Consider the following 19682-nt stretch of genomic DNA (forward strand, 5'->3'; position numbering starts at 1 on the left):
TCTTTTCTTTTATTTAATCCCAAGCATAGTGATGACGTCTACTGACTGTGGAGCACAGGATAAAGACATTGAAAGCTGAATTTATAAGCAGACTTTGTCTATAGTTTCATTTTGTGCCATGTCAGAAAATATTGACAGTCCTATCTGTTAAGTCTGTTGATTGGTTCAGGCCTCATAAATACATTCAGGACGTATGAGGTTGATTCACTTTTTAAGCTTCAGTTTGTCAACCCATGAAATTGGAAAAATATTAGATGTATGGATAGCAGAATACTAATTTAGTCTGACTTTTATATTTAACACTGATTTTACAGTAGGTTGAGCCGTATTAAGATGTGTGTTGATGTTTGAAGTATTTAATTTTTTTTTTGTATTTTTAATCTGACTCAGGATAATCGAAAACTTCAGATGCTGAACTAAACACTTTGAAGCTGAATTAAAAAAAACCTTCTCAATGTTGCCATCTGTTTTATAAAAGGACCAACGTGGCATAATATATAACCCCAAAAATATACTTCAGTACTATCCATACTCATCAAAAGTAAAAATATATATATATAGCAGGAAAGAGAGACTGATTAGTAGATGGTAGTATTATCTCAGTCAGGAAGGCATTAGACAAATGGAAAGTGAGACCAGATGTAACCTCTATTGAGAGAAAAAAAATGGAAGGAATACATACAATTAACAGTAAAAATAACAGGAAATGATGCAAATTGGAGAACATTAGAAGCCAAAAGAAAGAAAACGTCTTAGGTTTGCCTTCCAGCACCCTAAGCCAATAGAAGCGTAACTAAAGAGATAGCTTAGGCCAGTCTAACTGTAAGCTTTATCAAAAAGGAAAACTTTAATCCTCGTCTTAAAAGTAGACAGAGTGTTTGCCGTAAAACTGGGAGCTGGTTTCACAGGAAAAGACCCTAATAACTAACATTCTGCCTCCTATTCTACGTTTGGAAATTGTCTGAACCGTTGAGCCTGATTCAGCAAACTGGTAAACTTGCAATCTGACAGCTAAAAGTGTTCAGTTTTCTCTCAGTGTCACCATAGCAAAACGTTTGCTGTGGTGGGAGGTGTTTCGTGTTTGGTTGAGAAGTGGTCACAAACTTGTCATTTCCTTTTTCATCTGTGCGCTTCTCTTCTCAGGCTGATTATTAATAGGAGCCATTTTACACCTTTCTGGATAGTTTACTTGCACATAGTGTGGGAGCTGCTAGAGAGAAATGAAAGCCGTTGTTGGACTATTGATAGTGCTACTGAGAGTATCACATAGTGAGTTTTCCTTTTTTATATTTCATTTAAAAAAAAAAAAGTCGGGCCTGGTGTGACACAGTTGTTAGAGCGGGTGTCCCACATACAGAGGCTAAAGACCTCAGTGCAGATACTCCTGTTCTCGATGCCTTTGTCGAATGTCTTCCCCTCTTTTCTCTGCCCCCCTTTCTGTCAGATTACCTTCAAATGAAAGCCACTAGTGCTCCAAAACATTTTGGAATAAAAAGAAAACAATTTAATTAATACAGAATTGTAACTTACAATGGAGTATTAGGGTCATACTAAAAATAAATAAAAAATTATGAAAATAAAGTCATATTATTATGAGAATAAGGTCATACTATTATGACTTTATTCTCATAATTTTTGCAGCTGTAATTTTATAACTTTCTCAAAATTGTATTTTTTTTTTCTTAGTGTGACCCCGATACTCCTACATAGTAACTGAGCCAGATGAATAACAAGACTGAAGAAATAAAATATGTTCTTAAATGCATGTCTGAAGTCACTAGGGGTGCACCAGTTGCAGTTTTCCTCTCTCATAGCAGAGCAAAAGAGGACAGTGGATGAATTTTAGACATTTGTCGAGGAAGATAAAATCGGTGGATAAGCTTGGCTTCACATTTAAGTATCTATTGATAACTGATCTTCTAGAGTTAAAGAAATAGAGGTGGATTTCTTAGCTGGCTGTCACACCACTAAAAGTCACACTTTATCTTTCAGTAATGTAAATCAGCCATAAATGAAAAACATCCTCAGCTTTGCTGTATGCTGAGAGTTTTGGACAACTTGAACTTGACCTGGTTTCCTCCACATATATTCCAACTAGATTGCTTTGTTTTTGGTTCCTTAGAGTCTGAAGGGTAAGTTTTTTTCTTCTTTCAACCTATTTTTCAACATTTTCAGCTGCTGAAACCTACTGTGATGCCGGACAGAAGGGAGCTCAGTGCTATGGCGCTTTGGGAGGAACTGTGGCCTTCAAGCTGATGGACGAAACCTCAGAAAAACACAGATTCAATTTGAAGAAGGAAGTATCAATGACGAATGAATCAAACCAAATTATTCTTTCTGTCAGAAGCAATGTGATTACTTCCAACACCATGAGCAGCAGATCTGTCTTTATTCTTAATAACGGAACATTCAAGATCAATAACCTGAGCAGAAGCGACGGTGGTAAATATACGCTTGAGATTTTTGATTCTACTGGGAAAAGAAAAGAGAATAGGACTCTACAGCTGCATGTTCAGGGTAAATTTGTGTTTTTTTTATTGAACTCTATTTCATTTCGGTAATGATTAAGTCATTCTAAACAAAAAACATTCTGAAAAACTTTGCATGTTATAAAATAGCTCAAAAAACGTACTGTCAAGTGCAATATTTCTTTCTACTTTTACATTAAACATAAAACTATTAAGTCTTTTGTACCTTAGTGTAAATGTATTTTATTTTCTTTGGATGTTAAATGTATATTTGAATGGCTTATTCTGCACACGAATTCCTATTAAACTTAAACTTGTGTAAAAGTATAATTGGCAAATAAAGCTCTGAATCTGAATATTACTCCTGTCCTCTGCATTTTTCAGCCCGTGTGTCGTCTGTGCGTATGATCTCGGAGTGTGTGGCTCAGTTGTTAAAGGTGTCCTGTCTCTCTGAGGGTGGGGACAGTCCTCAGTACTCCTGGTTTCTGAATGGACAACCAACCGGAGACACAGAGATTGTGAACAGAAATCCTGTGAATAACATCATTATTCTGAAACAAAACATGTCAGGATACCTGACCTGCTCGGTTTGGAATAAGATCAGCAGTGTCTCAGAAGAAAGGAGGATATCTCTTTGTGAAGGTCAGTGAACTGTATATGAGTTTGTTTAATTGATCTTTAGCAGCTACTTTTTGAATTTCTCAAGACACAAATGGATAATTACCGATGTAATGCTAAGATAATAATACCACTGCCAAAATGATTCAGTGATAAAAACCCCAAAATAGACAGAAAAGAAAATGGAATCACTGATAAAACACATTAGTTTCTGATCACTTTTACTACTGACTGAACAGATACCGGACCAGGATTAAGTGAGCCTGGCTGCATGCCTGGTTTGGAGCAGGCCAGCTGCGCAGGATACAACACCATGGCACCTTGAGTGTTGCTGCTTTTGTGAAACCGATGAGAGGTTTATTTCAACCAGGTTATCTGATAAAACCTAGTCTAATTCCAGTGGTGGAGAAAGTACTCAAGAAATGTACTTAAGTAAAAGTACAAATACACAGACAAAAATGTACTCAAGTAAAAGTAAAAGTACCACATTAACATTTCTACTTAAGTAAAAGTAAAAAAGTACTGGCATTTAAAAATACTTAAGTATTAAAAGTAAAAGTACTTGCTGAATGCATTACCTAATCCCTAATACAATATCATTAAGTGAACGATCGTATTTAATTTTAATACATTAGAAATGTGCCATTTTAATGAACAATGCCACAGATAAAGCATGTATGTAATATGTTAACTCTCTGTAACATAGTTTAGACTTAGATATGTGATTCTATGCATCATAATTTCAGGGATGGAAACATCTGGTCTCCTGTTCCAACATAGCATGAACTTCACTTTTTTTTGCCACTATTGGCATTCATTTTTAAAGAAATCCAACAGAAAGGGGATGGAAAGAAGGTGGGTGAGGGAGGACGTGCAACCAGGAGCCAGTAGCAGAGTTGTAGTCAAGACCACGTCAAGACCAGCACCCCACACTACGTGACACAAAAACATTAAGTTTTACCTATCAAAATTAGTTCTCAAATTGATCTGAAAGAACCACATTCCCATAAAACACATACATATTAAATACTTTATTGGGTCTCTGGAGAAATTGATCGCATACTGCGGAGACAATTCATAAGATTCATAAGATATTCATAAGATAATTCATAAGATAGACCAACACAAATACACACATAATAGCAAATTGTAAAGAAAATGTACATGGCTTTCAAAAAAGTGTTTCAAATCAAAATCTGAAACATTTTTAGTAGCAAATATTTGTAGAACCACCTTACCCTGCCATTACTGCTGGCAGCGTTTTGGTACAACTTCACCAGCGAACATCTAGTTATTTTTTTGTGTAAAATAGCCTAGGTTCAGGCAGACAGGACAGAGAGGGCCAGTGAATAGATAGATTTTTAAAATCTGCTTCACACATTTATAGCCCTTAATAAACATGGTCTTTCATATATCAGAGATCTGATTGTTCTACATGTTTATGAAAGAACACTTCACTCCCAGACTGTAAGTCTAGTGCTTGGTTTCTAAAAGGAGAATGTAATTCAGATCTTTTAAATTATGAGGCTCATCTCGTGTGGATTCAGTTTAGTCCCAGTTCTTGACACCTTCATTGTATAACAAGATCATAATATATCTTAAAATAAGAAATGTCAACATCTAAGCTTACTTTATGAGAATACACATTATTTCTGATGGTTTTCCACAAATGATTAGTTTGTTAATTTTTAGATATTAATCTTTTACTTTTAAGGTTGTCTGTCTAATTTTTCCAGATAAGACTCATGAAACTCAATGTAGCATCCAAGAAGACAAAGCAAAGTGTTATGGAGCTTTGGGAGGAGCCGTGGTCATTCAACTGATGAACAACACTTCACAAACACCCAAATATGAATGGAAAAATAAAACATCAACAATCCTAAGAGGGAGATGGAACAATTTTGCTCCAAATGACATGGAGGGCAGAAATATCTTTATTCCCCTGTATGGTACGTTCAGCATCATGAATCTCTGCAGAGCTGACAGCGGTAGCTACACTTTGGAAACGTTTGATTCAGATGGACGAAAAATAGAAGAGAGGAGTCTTCAGCTGATTGTTGAAGGTAAATGATTTTTCTCCATATGGAAGAAGATCTGTCACAATGACAGATCTCCATTTAAGATCTTAGTAGTTTTCTTAGCATATTCCACATATGTGCTTCTTCTGCAAATCTGCAAATTTCTGGAAATAAATCAAATGTTTCTCTTTCAGCTCCTGTGTCCTCTATCAAGCTGGTGCCTGAGTGTTTGTCCCAGGGTCAGATGAAGGTGTCCTGTCACCCAGACGCAGGTGATAGTCTGCAATACAACTGGACTCTGGATGGACGCACACTGACAGACTCTGAGCTCTTCTCAGGAAGTAATGAGACTGACGTCATTGTTCTGAGGCAGAATATCTCGGGACGTCTGGTCTGCTCAGTCTGGAATCAAGTCAGCCACGCCTCTGAGGAAAAAACTCTACTGGTTTGTGAAGGTGAGAAAGAACAGATCTTTGTAACCAAACGTGTTATATCACACACTGTTTTTGACATTAGGAAACCAGAACATGATCATTTTGTAATCCTTTAATTTGAAAAAACTCATATGTGCAATATGTTTGTAAAAAATGAAGAGTTCTCTTCAATACCAGATCACAAAATTTTAAAATGATCCAGCGTACTCTGCTGTATAATTTGGCCAGAAATATGAATACAAGTTGTAGTTGACTTTGCTGTTTCGTTCCAGTATAACCACTGGTTGTTGTTGCTCTTGTCTCCACAGATTTCTCTCTGCTCATACACAGTTTGCTGTTTGGTTCAACAGCTCTTTCCTGTTCTGGCATTTGGCTCTATTTCAAATTGAAGGAGACCAAATACAAGGAGTTTGTTGGTCACACCACTAAGAAAAGAGAATCCAGATGACTTTAATGTCATTGAACAGACTCATCCATCTCATGTTTTTGTAAATTTCTCCTTCCTGTGTTTTGACAATTGAGGAGATCAACCTCCTTAAGATATTCAGAAAAGCACATTTATAATTACAACTCTGCTTTGAGTCTTCTATGTTTGACTGTATATCACATATGAATTGTATGAAAGGTTTTAAGCCTATGTACAACCGTGTTAGAAAAAACACAAAGTTTTATTGTGCAGGGATTCCAGTTTAAATTTAGTAATAATCAGCTAAAGAAAAGAACAGATTCTGTGTCATCTTTAAGTCGTCATATTTTGGATTTCACACATTTGGCAAAAAGCTTGCTGCCAGGTCACAGTGATACCAACTTCACCATTGTGCAGCCTGCTGATCATCAATGAGAAAACTGGAGTTCAGTTTCCACTAACGTTCATGCAGGCTGACTTGAGTATAGTGGCAGCAAAGATATATTTCCAGCAGTTTGCAGTATTAGCATGGTCAGTGTATTTTTAGACTTCCTCTGTTGTTTTCACTTAAGAGCTCTCACAGTTGAAGGCGAAGTGACAAAAGAATGTCAGCTTTTGTGTGACATTGGTTAAGAAAGTTTAAATAAAAGCAATTTATATGACGGCAGATTTTTGTTTTATAGTCAGTTAACATTTATTGGTTCACTAGAAATTGTAAGAAGTTGGGATTTGTAAATGATTCAGCATCTTCACTTGCAACACTAATTTTATATGAGATCTGGGGTAAATTGATGGGCTTTTGCTGTTCAAACTATTTTTAAGATTATATGCAATCACAAAAAACTGTGAAAAGCTTGTTTTTGTTTTGCACTACAGTGGAAATGTAATCTAAGTTGGCTTGAGGGGGGCAGCAGAATTGACTAAACTATCACCACTTCCTTTTTCACCTCCATATAGCTTTGTCTGCTTAGGCTGATCAGTAACAAGATGCATTTTAAGCTATTCAGCTGCACAATGGTGTCTGGTAGCTGGTTTAAAATAACAGCTGTGGTTGGAATACTGATGGTGGTACTGGAGGTATCCTGGGGTGAGTTGGACATTTGTTTTCTTAAAGCTGATAAAAAAAAATTGTAAGTCACATGGTTTAAAAATGTTTTATAACATTAAAATAAACTGAATACAAAGTGAGAATATTGTATGTTGAGAACTGCTTGAACATCACTTGAATTTTGTTAAATAGTAGTGACAGCTGTTCTGTTATTTAGATTCACACATGAGCTTAGATAATGTGAAATGTAGCTTAATAGATGTGTAATTGGTCCCACGCTCTGAGAGCTATATGACGCACAGCATTGATCTGTATCATGAAGACAGATATTAAACTAAAGATGTTCAATCAACACAACAACATCACCACCTGGACCAAATGTGACCTTTTTCCAAACTGACCTCTCAATCTGCCAATCGCCAGAAGCATGCTATCTACTAAACCTCGTCATCAAGGTCTCCGCACCGTAAGCTAGCTCTATACTTTGGGTCCAGAACCTCTGGGTCATAGTTCTGACTTATTTCAAACACTGCATGAAGAAAAGATCGGCTCTCCGTCTATGGGATTATTTTTTTCTAGCTGTAGGATGTTAGTGTTCAAAATTCTAATATTTACCAAGCTGAAATGCATTTTCAATTAATTACTTATCAGTTACTGTTCACTAGGTTTGCAGTTGCAGGTGAAAGCAAATCTTTCACCTGCACATCTGTTTAATGAGAGTCTAAAGGCACGTTCACCCAAGATCCACTGTGAAAGATTTTTATAATGTGTCTGATTGGCTTCAAGGTTTTCTTGAAAGTTATCTCATGAATGTCAGGGAAATACAAAAAACAATGCTAATAAAATACAAAAAACAAGAATTTTGAAATAAACTCATGATTATTATTTAATTTGTAACTTTTGAGCATCATTTTTGGTGCTTTGTTTTTAATTGCTTTGTTTGTTTGTTTTTTTTAATTTTCAGGTGCAGAAACTTACTGTGATTTCAGAAAAGATGGAGCTCAGTGTTTGGGATCTTTGGGGGGAACAGTCCTCCTCCAGCTGATGAGTAACATTTCAGAAATACCTAAATATGAATGCAAACATAACACATCAAAAATCTTGAGGGGTAAATTCAATAATTCTCAACTAACTGGTCTTCAGAACAGACTTAACTTCATTCCCAGTAACGGTACATTAATCATAACGAACCTCAGCAGAATTGACAGTGGTGCTTATACTCTGGAAACCTTTGACTCAAATGGAAAGACTGAAGAGAAGAAAACTCTTCAGTTGAATGTTGAAGGTAAATAATTTGTTTGTTCTACTGTCAGATAAAATTATTTTGATCGATCATCTTATTTTGTTGGCATTTATAACAAATGCTGTATTTAACAGAGATTTTTTCCCTTTTTGCTTTCATTAGAAATGATATAAAAAAATAACTGGATATTATGTATATTTTTTGGACTAGCTAAATTAAAACTCCACTATCATTAAATAAATGTTTCTCTCTTAGCTCCAGTGTCCTCTGCCCAGCTTGTCTCTCAGTGTTTGTCCCAGGGACAGATAAATGTGTCCTGTCTCTCCGAGGGAGGGGACAGTCCCCAGTACAGCTGGACTCTGGATGGACACTCACTGAGAGACTCTGAGCTTTTCTCTGGAAATAGTGAGACTAACATCATCGTTCTGAGACAGAACATCTCAGGACGTCTGGTCTGCTCAGTCAGGAATCAAGTCAGTTTCATCTTCAGGGAAATTCAAATATCTACATGTGGTGAGTTAGAATATGCTGAATATATTTTGATCAATTTAAAACTAAAAAGATTGCTCCCTACATCAACTACCTTTCTTTTCTCACAGTCTTCGTAAACTGTTCTGTGAATGGGACAGAAATATCTACCTGGATGTTTCAAGAATATGACAGTCTATGTGTTGAACCAACAGGAAACCCTTCACCAGACACACCTATTCTTAATGTTGTTGCGGGTAAGGAGTAACTTTAAATCAACAACTTATTTTAAACACTTCTTTGAATAAGACCCAGGATCCTCAAACGACTGGCTTGAAGATCCTGCAAATCTTGTTTGGAAAAAGATTTGCAGGAAAAAAAAATATGGTCATGTGCAACACAATATTATTTCTTGTGACATTTTAAGAGTGTATAGTTTTCAATGATTGATTGCAAACTTTGCAGACAGACATATAGCAGTGGACTACTGTATCCAACATAACATAACTATAGTATTGTGTTTTAACATACTATAACATAACTCTTGGTTCTTGTTCTTCATGTCTAAACAGATAATTCTCAGCTCAGATGTGGTTTGATGTTTGCTGCAGCCGTTCTTACATGTGGTGGGATTGGCCTCTATTTCAAATGGAAGGAGACAAAATATAAGAAAATGTTAATCACACCACAAAGAAAAGAGAATCCAGAGGACTTTCAAGTTATTGAACAAAGTAATTTGACTGATGTTTAAGTGTTACCCTTTGCAGGTATCTTGCTTATGTGTTAAGAGTTTAGCAGCTCAAAAAGGTCAGAATAAGAATATCTGCTCTATTTTAACGTCTTTAATATCTTTCCTGACATTTAATATAAAAATGTCTTGTTTTCTTAAATGTAAACTGAACCTATTGCAAATATGTATGATTTGTAGCATGCTTTCACATATGAGTTTGTTAAACTAAACTATACTATTATTAAATTTATACTTTTGAAAGATGCTTACCTGATAGAGAGCAATTTATAGTTCATAGGCGTTCATATGATTTGCATTTGGAATTTATGCATATTTTTCCAACTTTGAAAGTCTTTCTATGTATCTGTTCATCACTGTAACTAATACTTTAAAAATAAACAACTAAGATTTATTACCTGATTGTCATTTATCCATTTTTATTTTCAGCTGTGCAAATGTGATGAATGACAAACCTTATTCTATGAACATTGACTCAAAAATGAGAAGTCAAGAATCTCTATTTTAGTGTACAAAATACTGTTACAACTACCTCAGTTAACTTTTGTTTACTGACTTGCTCTCCATTCAGATACACATGCAACTCAGAAAAAACAATGCATTAAATAAATTTGAAACATTCATTCCAGCAGCTATGTAAATATAAAATATGTAGAGGATCATTCAGTCTGCATTGCTTGCATGAAGAGCAGTGTTTTCTTTTGTGTTTCTTTGAGCATCTTTAAGATTAAATTATGTTTTTGATTCATTTTCAGAGTTAATCGCTCTTTTCCTGTAAGCTTATCTTACAAATACTTTGAGTTTGTTTCTTTTTGATTTTTCTCAAACTCCTTTCTTTTATTTAAACCAAAATCTGTATGAGGACATAGAAAGTCATGGCAATTTGTAATTTCTAAGCAGAGTGATGACATGCGCTGACTGAGGAACAGAGGAGGATAACATTGAAGGCTGAACTTATACTTCAGGTTTTGTTGAATTTACATTATTCTGCTGCATCACAACTGCAATTGTTTTCTTGATATTTAGGGATCAATGCAAAGTTGGCATTTTTAATGGACTTTCAATGCAACTTTTAGAGCAACTTTGCATTAAAAGTGTCATTATTTACCGAATGACACTTCATGACAACTGTCATAAACATTCATAAAGACTTCTTTATGTTCATGACAGATGTTATGTCATGTTTATGACAGTGTCATGTCAGTCTTATGCACACCCCTTCAAATAAAGTGTTAACAAGCTTTCTTTACTTTTCCAGCTACAATCATCTAAAACACCTGGTTTATTAAAACGTCCCTTTTCATGAAACTGGTAATATTTGTGGGTTTGGTTCTGTTTTGGGGTTTTTACTCCAGCCCTTTTTGCTTTTTTAGTCCTGAGCTGATGCAGCTGGTTGTGTAAGATTTATGTGTCAATTTCGCTTAAGTAACATCTTCATGTGATGATATATTCACTTCCCTTTTCACCTCTGTGCAGTGGGGATATTAAGCCTATCTTCTGATTGTTCATCTGATTCAGAGTGATCATGGTCATCAGAGCATGATAACTATTTTCTTAGCACTTCCTGACAGTTGCTGTTTCAACAGATGTAAAAGGACATGGCAGCCAGTGTTGGACTGCTGTTTCTGCTCATAGGAGTCTCTTATGGTGAGTTATTATTACATGTGGAATAACCAGTGTTTTATTTACAACATAGCAATGTTTTTTTTGGTTTTTTTTTTGCATCTGGTGACCTTAATTAAAAATAAGCCTAATTTTACATTTGTTCGTGTTTCTTGGCAGTTCAAGTGTTATGCCGTCTGCGACTTTTGTTTTTATTGAAAGGAGTAAAGTTCTGATCTGACCATGTCCTTCCAGTTTTGCTTTTTCTTTCCTTCCTCATTCTTCCTTTTTTTTTATTAGAAGCTTTAAATATTTTTTACAGAACAATCTTGAGCTGAAAAACAACTTTTGAAAGTTCTTGAAATGATTCGAAAAACAAGAGTCTTCATAATACATCATACTGAACAACAGAGGTGTAACTTTAACTGTCCAGCTCAAATGTTATAGAGCAACTTATCATTTTACAACCTCATCAAAATGTGGCATAGATGTGAATTTTACTTGCTCCTATAATTATAACTAAAACTTTAAACTAAAAGTTTAGTTATAATTATAACTAAACTAAACTTTTATCAATTTATTTCATTGACAATTTCTAAAAGTTTTTGAATATAACCAGGGTGTTGTGTTGAGATATAGACAATTAAACTATTTAAAGAAATCAATTGTTACTATTGTGTGATTTTAATGTTCATTAAAATTTATTAAAATCACACAATAATGTAATTTTGTGTTATATTTTGTATTATGTGTTTTTACACAGTAGTGTCCTTGTTAAAATAACACAATAGTGTTAAATGTACCCAGATTTTAATGTCTAGGTACAAGTAATTTATCAGTAATCAGTTGGTAACAAAAGTTCAAGATATTTTGAACAAAGTTACAAAAGTTGTGTCAGGAGGAACGGACCAGAACGTCACCAAACTAGCAAGTCATACAGTTTAAAAGAAAATTATCCCTGACACTTTGCAAATGTACGTGAACTTTTAAATTCAAAGAAATTTACAAAAAAAAATGTCTAAAATAAAGAAAAAAAAAGATTTTCACTAATTTTGCGGACATTTAGCATACAGAAACTTTCTGTATGCTTTACTTCAGACAGTGAGAACTTGTTTTTGTATATGTCTCTTTATTCGGTGTATGTAACCTTCTGGTTTCAACTGTATTATAAAACGACATCAACTTTATGACAGTGAAAATCTTCAAAACAAAGTTTGTGTGTTTTATGACTTGTAAGAGCAAAATGTAATGAAGGCTTTATATGTGTTTTTACAAAGTAGTTTTAAACAATTGTGTTATTTGAAATCTTTTTTTTTTTTTTTTAAAGAAGCTCACTTACACTTTTTCATTATTCTACTATTCAGGTAATAAAACTTTCTGTGATGGCAGAAAGGAGAGAGCTCAGTGTTTTCAACCCTGGGGAGCAACTGTGTTTGTTCACCTGATGGATGAGGTCTCAGAAAAAACAAGATTCCAATGGACAAAAGAAACAACAATAGTACTAATTTGGAGAAGCAATGGACTTGTGACAAACACATTAAAGAGCAGATCTGAATTCATCTCCAGCAATGGGACATTTAGGATCAGCAACCTTAGGAGCAGTGATGGTGGTGAATACACACTTAAACTTTTTGATTCTGATGGAAAAATAACAGGAGAACGGACTCTGCAATTGCACATTGAAGGTAAAGTCTGGCGTACAAATTCAAATTGGTAAATTTACACAAAACTGAATTGGTAAATTCTTGATAATCTGCATATTTGAAATTATTTGTATAATTTTTCCATTCATGACCTATGTGAACCTAAAAACAACTGCACCTGTTGATGTCTGACATTGCAGCAGAACTGACTGGTGCTTTCTTATTATTTTCCACTCTACTAACTTTCTTTGTATTTGAAACAGGCCAATCCCCACTAAGAGTTGGAGCAATCTCTGCTCTGCTTTTGTTTTCCATCTATGTCGTCTGTGTAATCGTCATCTGTGCTCAGAGGAAAAGGCAAAATGGAAAAGGTACTAATTAATGCTTATTTCTAACTATTGCAACGTAAACGTTTATATCTTGTAGGAGAGAAATAGTCAAAACTCTAGTTAGAAGAATATTTGGCAAAATATCTGTTGAGTGACTAAATCTTGCTTTTCTACAGGAGAAGAACTCCCTGCTGACTTAACCTACGCTGACATCAGAGTGGTGCAACAGCAAGAGAGGAAGCCAGCAAAGCAAAACATGGAGGAAGAGGTGGAGTACAGCCAAATAAAGATTGTAGGATGATTCCAGTCAAATTTGACTGAAGAAATGAAACTATATGCAGATGAAATGAACTGTTGTCTGCTTTGGTAAAGACTGCAGCACTCATTGCAGATCCACAGAGAAGATGACGATGCAGACCCCTGAAGATGTTTTGCTCATCTTTAGTCATTGTAACTTTTAAGAAACCATATTTGCTAGCAATGCAAAAACAACTGCTTGTTTATTTTAATTGCAATATTTGCTCATGACTGTAATGTTAAATTTGATAAAGAAGTTTTGAGAAATTGGCAACCACTCAACCCATTAAATTACAAAAAAAAAAAGTTAAGAGGCAAATGCGCTGGAGTCCAAAGAAAAACATGTGTTATTAGTCTTCATATTTTCCGCAGCAACTCCCTACGCAAAATAAAAGTTGTCAATGGTGAAACTAACAAACGCCTTGTACTTTAAAAAAAAAAATCACCTTAACTAATGGGAGCAGAGCAGGAAACTGACTTAATGAACTGGGAGGTGAATGATTAGTGATATGATAAAGAGATGAAAGATTACTGATGACTTTCTTTTGTGAGGGAGGATGAATGACTAATAAAGAGACATAAGGAGTTCGAATTGCTGCACAGTTAGGCGGATGTCCATTTCTAACTCAGTTTGCAGTGATTCTTTAATCTTTCCAATTTCGGATAATGGATTGGTTCTGCTGTGTGAGATGTTCAACATTGTGGACCTTCTCCACAACTTGACCTGACCTGTTTGCTGTCTGTCGGTCTTCATGATGGCTCTCTAACAGAACAGAACTATTCCTACTGAGATTAGTTCACACACTGCACACTCTACTTAGTCAATAGGCATCGATTTAAGGTAATCTTGAATGCCCTGGAATAAAAAAAACTTTCAGAGATTATGAGTCTAAATAGAAACACATTAATCAATTTTCAGGATTTTAATTGTAAAAAAAATAATAATCATACAACTAAACACATAATTATTAATACTCATGACCAAAATATTTAAAAAAATTGTATTCAACTAAGAAGTTGAATATAGATCGGACTTTGCACTTCTCAAAACAGCACAATATAAAAACCAGTTTTGAAAAATAACGTGCTAATTACAAAATTAGCACAAAATTGATCTACAGCCTTCACAATAATCTTGGGATAAATGTTTATCTAATACTTTGGTTATTTGCCTTTAGTGATGAGCTCCTTTCCATCACCCTAATCTTGATCTCCCTCCACAGAAAAAAAAAAAAAAAAAATTGCAACTACGACCACAACTTTTCAAAAAAGGTGCCAAAAATTCTGTGATTTTAGGGCACAACAATCACAAAAAAAAAAAAAAAAAAAAACATGTCGGAAAATAAATTAAAGATTCAATTAAAGTTGCTATTGCTTAACAGTGTAGATCTTTTCTTCCTGTTCCTAAATGTACTGTACTTTGTTCTGGTCTATCACACAAAATATAAATTAGACACATTTAAATACATGATTTGCAGGTGGAAAAAGAAACAAACTGTGGGAAGGCTTGTTCAAGACACTGTAAAAATTAACTCGCTGTATCTGACTTGAAATGAATGAATGAAATGTACTTTGATCAGGGTGGAAAATATGCTATGAGCTTCACTAAAATTTGAAGACAGTTCAGCAAAAAAACATTTGCATATCTGTAACCTAAAGTATTCCAGCAATTTACTTGTTTTAATATAACGTATGTTATCACATTATAAAAAATTATATCCATAAAATAGTTTTTCTCTACAACAAAGCAAACTGGGAGAAAAGTATAATAAAACCTAAGAAACAGTACCTTTTGTCTAACAGCAGAGGGAAACCTAACAATAAACAACCTAAGTACTTGAATGTAAACAGTCTGTTTTGCTTGCAGTTTCATTTTATACACTGCTCAGATCAACGCATTTGTAAACCATCAATTTAAATGTGTGAAAACCTTATTACAGTAAAAAAGAAAAAGGTAGAAAAAATTACAAAAGTAACTTTATACCATCCCAAACCTGTAACTGGGCTGTCACTCACAGACTTGATTGTCATAGCTCTTGCATGATTGGTCGCTTCATAGTTAGACACAAAATGAGATTTGAAAGAGAACGCCTTGTTTGGGTTAAGAAAAGGAAATAGATGGTTAGACCCAAAGAAAAATATGGTATTCAGTGCAAACCTTTGAGTTTTCTCTCTCTCGCTCACTTCCTGTTCCCACTTATCCTTTTCAGGGATCTGCTGGGAAGGTAACTTTGCCAGCTGTCCTACATCCTGGACAGGCAATTCAGGCAGTAATTGCCTGTCTAGGTAGTTACTGACAGGCAAGACACACAAGACAGAAAACAAGTAAAAAGATGCTCACACATTCTTACCCAAATGCTCTCTCAATGCTTTTTTTTTTAACAGCAGCTCTAAAGTGTTACAATTCTGTTATTATGTTGTTTCTGTTCACCTTTTGAACAGAGCAGAGCATAACTTTGCTAGATGTACTAGTAACTCTTTCCCTTTAAATGCGCTTTGGGTTTCCTGCCTTGCAGAGCACTTTTGTGAGGTTTTCTGTCTAAGTGTTACTTTTAAGATTTACATTTTACTGGTCTCTGCAGTTTTGAGGAACAAAAATAAGTTGCCCACACTTCCTTCATTTACATAAAAAAAACCCCACAAGCATCAATTCCTAAGAATAACTTCTATGGTTTAATTGCAGTCAGTGCACGTAGTTTGACGAATCATCCAGATCACAACATAAACAGTCACAAAATGTGTTGTTTAAACATTGCAGGGAACATTTAAACATTCCCTGCAAGTTACTTTTATTTAAACTAAAAAAACAACAACTTTACAATCTTAAAACCGTGAGAAAGATTAACTTTTATACTTTCTGTATGTTGCAATGTGTCAGATAACCTAATCTTCATCCACCATCTGTTTGGTCTCTAGAGTCTCTCCTGCCTGTGCTTCATTTAGGAAGCACGTTTGTGTATTGCTCTTGCCAAGTTAACCAGTTTTTAATTTCAATCACCATCAAATACAGATGGCACATGTTCCAGAATTGTATTTATAAAAAGTCTTAAAAACCACTTGTTGCTTTTTCCCCTCTGTTACGGTCGCTGATCCCAAATAAGTGCTAATTTGTGTTACACTAACCACATAAAGTTTATATGGTGATGCTCTTCTGTCATTACAAAATAGAAATTAAAAGTTGTTTAGTTTTTACCACTAAAAAAAATAATACAACCTGGTTGGAGAAAGGTGTTCCGTCTTTTAGTCTAGAGGTGACTAAGTTATCATCACTTCCTTTTTTCATGTCAGTACAAGCATCTTTTTTTTTTTTTTTTTTTTTTTTCTCAGGCTGATTCGTAGCACGACATTTTACCCAGTTCACTGTTGAACAATGGGGCCTGGAAACTGCTCTGCAGTCATTGAAGCTGTTGCTGGATTACTTGTGTTGCTACTTTGCATGTCTTGTGGTGAGAAAGTATTTTGTTTTTTATGGCAGGTTTAAAATGCTGCGTTTCATTTGACTTCAATCTGATACAGACGGGAACATTATTGAAGAGCGTGCATGTCTATGGATAGGAAGTAAGACTGTCTTGATAATAGTAAGTGTAACACATAATACGTGTTTGGCTTGGTGGTACTTTTAATTTCGTAGAAAAGTTTCGTAGCATTGTCTGTTTCAGTTGAGTATCACAACTCCTTTGTAAAAAAGCACATGATTGGTCCTATAATTGTTTTTTTTTCATATAAAGGAATTAACTGAATGAGTTGTTCTATTTAAATAAACGACACATAAATGGAGAAAACAAATAAGAAATGGGAACGTGACATAAAGTAAGGCAAAAGTTTCAGGAAGCAGGAAGTGATGCTTATTTGAATACAGAAACAAGCAATCAGCACTTTACGTAAGAACAAAAGCATAAATATAATTTTGCTTTTTTTGTCTTTCAAGCCTTTGCTGGAGTAGAAAGTTTCTGTGATGGCCGACAGAATGGAACTCTGTGTTTTGGACCCCTGGGAGGAACTGTGTGTGTCAAACTGGTGGACAGCGTCTCAGAATCGCAGAGTTATCAAATAAAACATACAGCGTCAATAATCCTTAAGATAAGAAAGAATGAAGTTATTTTGGGTCCCCTTTCAGACAAATATCACTTGATTCTAAGTAATGGTACATTTAGTATCGGAAATCTCAAGATGACTGATGGTGGTGAATATGTTCTGGAAATATTTGATTCTGATGGAAAGATGAAAGAACGTCGAACATTTCATTTGTCTCTTGAAGGTGAGTCAAGATTTTTCTACAGCTAAATAAAGTCACAAGAACGTACCTAATAGTTTTAAAAACTGATTTCATTCTTATATTTTACTGAGACACATAATGTATCCCTCATTCAACAGGGAGCTTGATTCAACCACTGATGCCTTTTCTGCTCTTCATTGAAAATTAAATATTTTCTAAATTGGTTGTAATTTCTCCTTCAGCTCCTGTGACCTCTGTCCAGCTGTTCGCTGAGTGTTTGTCCCAAGGACAGGTGAATGTGTCTTGTCTCTCTGAAGGAGGGAACAATCCTCGATACAGCTGGACTCTGAATGGACAAAAACCTTCAAACCGTGAGCTCCTCTCTGGAAATAGTGAGTCTAACACCATCGTCCTGAGACCAAACGTTGCAGGTCGAGTGGTTTGCTCAGTCAGGACTAATGCCAATACGCTTCTCAAAGAGAAAATCACATCTACCTGTCGTGAGTGGGGAAATTCCTGGACAAAAATAGATTATTTAAAATTAAAAGCTCTGATCGCCATGTAAATAATATTTTTTCTTTGCTTCTTTTGGAATACAGACTTTGTGAACTGCACTTCAAATGGTGTACACATATCTAAGTGGGTGTTTAAAGATAACAACACTCGGTGTGTTGAACTTCTACCACAGACACATAATATTATGGGTAAGATGGCAGATTTAGAAACACAACTTTAAGTCTATGTTGGTATTTTATGAAGTGAAAACCTCTTTTGTAGAGAATTTGATAAGGTATTATTTATATTTTGAATTACAAATATTCATGAAATCACATTACCTTTCTTAAAAATCTTTTTTCTTTCTTCACTTTTAAACAGCGCTATTGCCAATAGTAAGTGGTGCACTTGGAGCTCTGTTAATCATCCTTCTTGTCAGCATAGGAATTTTCTGTATGAAGAAGAAAAAGCCAAACTACAAAGGTACCATTTATCACAATTTTCTAAGTTTTCATAAGCAAACATGAAGCTCATAATTATGATGTTAATCTTGTGCCTCTCCTTGCTGCTCTTCTTCAGAAGAAAATAATTATGGCCAAAATCAGACCAGTGCTGATCAGGTGAGGAGGCGACAGGAGCTGAGCAGAGATATCCCAGCGGAGTACGGCAAAGTTAAAAAGCAACCTCGGAGGTCTGATGATGTGATATATGGAAATATGGACAACAGTGTGTATGGAAATGTGGATGACAGTATCTACGCAAATCTCTGAAAAAAAACAAAAACAAAAAAAAAAACCTATGTAAGGAATTTGGGAAGTTTGCAGCGACTGCAAAACGACAACAGAAACAAGGAGGATGGGAAGCAATCTCCATCCATCCATATTTGAAGGCTTGCTGTCTGATTCTCAGAGTGTTTATGCAAATCTGTGTGCTGTCTTTTGCATTAAAATGTTTTGTTCCTCATCTCTCTTCCTGTTACTGGTTACAATGAAACAAATCTTTTTAGAACTATGAATGCAACAAACATGCATAACTAAGGAACTTAGCTACTGTTCTGTTTCATTTGCTTTCTTTATTACGTGCATCCCTTAGTTTTAAGATCCCTCTTGCTTTTTTTGTTCTGTGCCTGAATTTATTTTCAGCTCTGACTTTTAGTCTTTAATTATATTTATGTAGAGTTCAGTTCCTGCTTAAATTTAAGTCCTGTTTTTCCAGTATCTGAATTTTATTGTAACCTTTTGCTTCAGTTTCCTCAGCATGTTACTGTCACAGCTGACTGATTCTGCTATCACACTCATTTCACTCTGGTAATCATATGCCTCAGTATTTAACTCTCTCTCTTACAATCATTTCCTGCTGCTATGCACCTGTTTGGTTTTCTCATGTTCTGTAGGTTTTTCTTTTTCTTTTTCATTAAACTTCCACTATGCCATTCACATCCCCTTGTCCTGCTGTCTTTTGGGTCTTCAACAAACACGACAGTGAGGTGTCTACAAGTGTTATTTGCCAAAAAAAAAAAATGCCAGATAGGTTAGTTGGTCTCTCAAAAATGCCTTAAGGTGTGTGTGTGTGTGTGTGTGTGTGTGTGTGTGTATGTGTGTGTGTGGGTGTGTGTGCGTGTGTGGGTGTGTGGGTGTGTGGGTGTGTGG

At 35.1% G+C, this 19682-nt stretch overlaps 4 protein-coding genes across 5 annotated transcripts; all 4 read left to right on the forward strand.

Moving 5' to 3' along the window:
* The first annotated feature begins 622 nt into the window (after positions 1 to 622).
* On the forward strand, positions 623 to 5646 carry LOC103135657 (contactin-4-like). Its single transcript, XM_016669552.1, has 6 exons — positions 623 to 629; positions 2176 to 2517; positions 2853 to 3110; positions 4823 to 5149; positions 5299 to 5559; positions 5621 to 5646. The coding sequence occupies exons 1-6, from the start codon at positions 623 to 625 to the stop codon at positions 5644 to 5646; spliced, it is 1221 nt and encodes a 406-aa protein (XP_016525038.1).
* A 1288-nt stretch (positions 5647 to 6934) lies between these two features.
* On the forward strand, positions 6935 to 8971 carry LOC107835820 (carcinoembryonic antigen-related cell adhesion molecule 2-like). Its single transcript, XM_016669553.1, has 4 exons — positions 6935 to 7031; positions 7957 to 8277; positions 8491 to 8748; positions 8835 to 8971. Exons 1-4 carry the CDS (start codon positions 6959 to 6961, stop codon positions 8969 to 8971), a joined length of 789 nt encoding a protein of 262 aa, XP_016525039.1. The 5' UTR covers positions 6935 to 6958.
* Positions 8972 to 10922: 1951 nt separating this feature from the next.
* On the forward strand, positions 10923 to 14193 carry LOC103135509 (uncharacterized). The gene is made up of 4 exons (XM_007548276.2): positions 10923 to 11098; positions 12418 to 12738; positions 12960 to 13067; positions 13202 to 14193. Exons 1-4 carry the CDS (start codon positions 11050 to 11052, stop codon positions 13324 to 13326), a joined length of 603 nt encoding a protein of 200 aa, XP_007548338.1. The 5' UTR covers positions 10923 to 11049; the 3' UTR covers positions 13327 to 14193.
* A 449-nt stretch (positions 14194 to 14642) lies between these two features.
* LOC103135510 (uncharacterized) lies at positions 14643 to 19469 on the forward strand. Of its 2 annotated transcripts, none has more exons than XM_016669545.1 (6): positions 14643 to 16900; positions 17251 to 17580; positions 17781 to 18038; positions 18138 to 18242; positions 18415 to 18516; positions 18613 to 19469. In XM_016669545.1, the coding sequence occupies exons 2-6, from the start codon at positions 17493 to 17495 to the stop codon at positions 18801 to 18803; spliced, it is 744 nt and encodes a 247-aa protein (XP_016525031.1). In that variant the 5' UTR covers positions 14643 to 16900; positions 17251 to 17492; the 3' UTR covers positions 18804 to 19469. The 2 variants fall into 2 exon arrangements, with proteins under 2 accessions (XP_016525031.1, XP_007548339.1); XM_007548277.2 differs by having other exon boundaries at positions 14643 to 16768.
* Positions 19470 to 19682: the final 213 nt, after the last annotated feature.

This window comes from Poecilia formosa, unplaced genomic scaffold (assembly GCF_000485575.1).
Source record: "Poecilia formosa unplaced genomic scaffold, Poecilia_formosa-5.1.2 Scaffold26, whole genome shotgun sequence".
NCBI lineage: Eukaryota > Metazoa > Chordata > Actinopteri > Cyprinodontiformes > Poeciliidae > Poecilia > Poecilia formosa.

What these genes read in the sequence shown, in the direction of transcription:
- LOC103135509 (XM_007548276.2), top strand. Translation starts at nt 11,050, where the DNA reads ATGGCAGCCAGTGTTGGACTGCTGTTTCTGCTCATAGGAGTCTCTTAT. An exon ending in GCTCATAGGAGTCTCTTATG is followed by an intron (nt 11,099 to 12,417) that starts GTGAGTTATTAT and finishes TCTACTATTCAG; the next exon opens with GTAATAAAACTTTCTGTGAT. An exon ending in TCTGCAATTGCACATTGAAG is followed by an intron (nt 12,739 to 12,959) that starts GTAAAGTCTGGC and finishes TATTTGAAACAG; the next exon opens with GCCAATCCCCACTAAGAGTT.
- LOC107835820 (XM_016669553.1), top strand. Translation starts at nt 6,959, where the DNA reads ATGGTGTCTGGTAGCTGGTTTAAAATAACAGCTGTGGTTGGAATACTG. An exon ending in GGTACTGGAGGTATCCTGGG is followed by an intron (nt 7,032 to 7,956) that starts GTGAGTTGGACA and finishes TTTAATTTTCAG; the next exon opens with GTGCAGAAACTTACTGTGAT. An exon ending in TCTTCAGTTGAATGTTGAAG is followed by an intron (nt 8,278 to 8,490) that starts GTAAATAATTTG and finishes TTTCTCTCTTAG; the next exon opens with CTCCAGTGTCCTCTGCCCAG.
- LOC103135510 (XM_007548277.2), top strand. Translation starts at nt 16,693, where the DNA reads ATGGGGCCTGGAAACTGCTCTGCAGTCATTGAAGCTGTTGCTGGATTA. An exon ending in GAAAATCACATCTACCTGTC is followed by an intron (nt 18,039 to 18,137) that starts GTGAGTGGGGAA and finishes TTTGGAATACAG; the next exon opens with ACTTTGTGAACTGCACTTCA. An exon ending in GAAAAAGCCAAACTACAAAG is followed by an intron (nt 18,517 to 18,612) that starts GTACCATTTATC and finishes GCTCTTCTTCAG; the next exon opens with AAGAAAATAATTATGGCCAA.
- LOC103135657 (XM_016669552.1), top strand. An exon ending in GAGGATATCTCTTTGTGAAG is followed by an intron (nt 3,111 to 4,822) that starts GTCAGTGAACTG and finishes TAATTTTTCCAG; the next exon opens with ATAAGACTCATGAAACTCAA. An exon ending in AACTCTACTGGTTTGTGAAG is followed by an intron (nt 5,560 to 5,620) that starts GTGAGAAAGAAC and finishes TTTTGACATTAG; the next exon opens with GAAACCAGAACATGATCATT.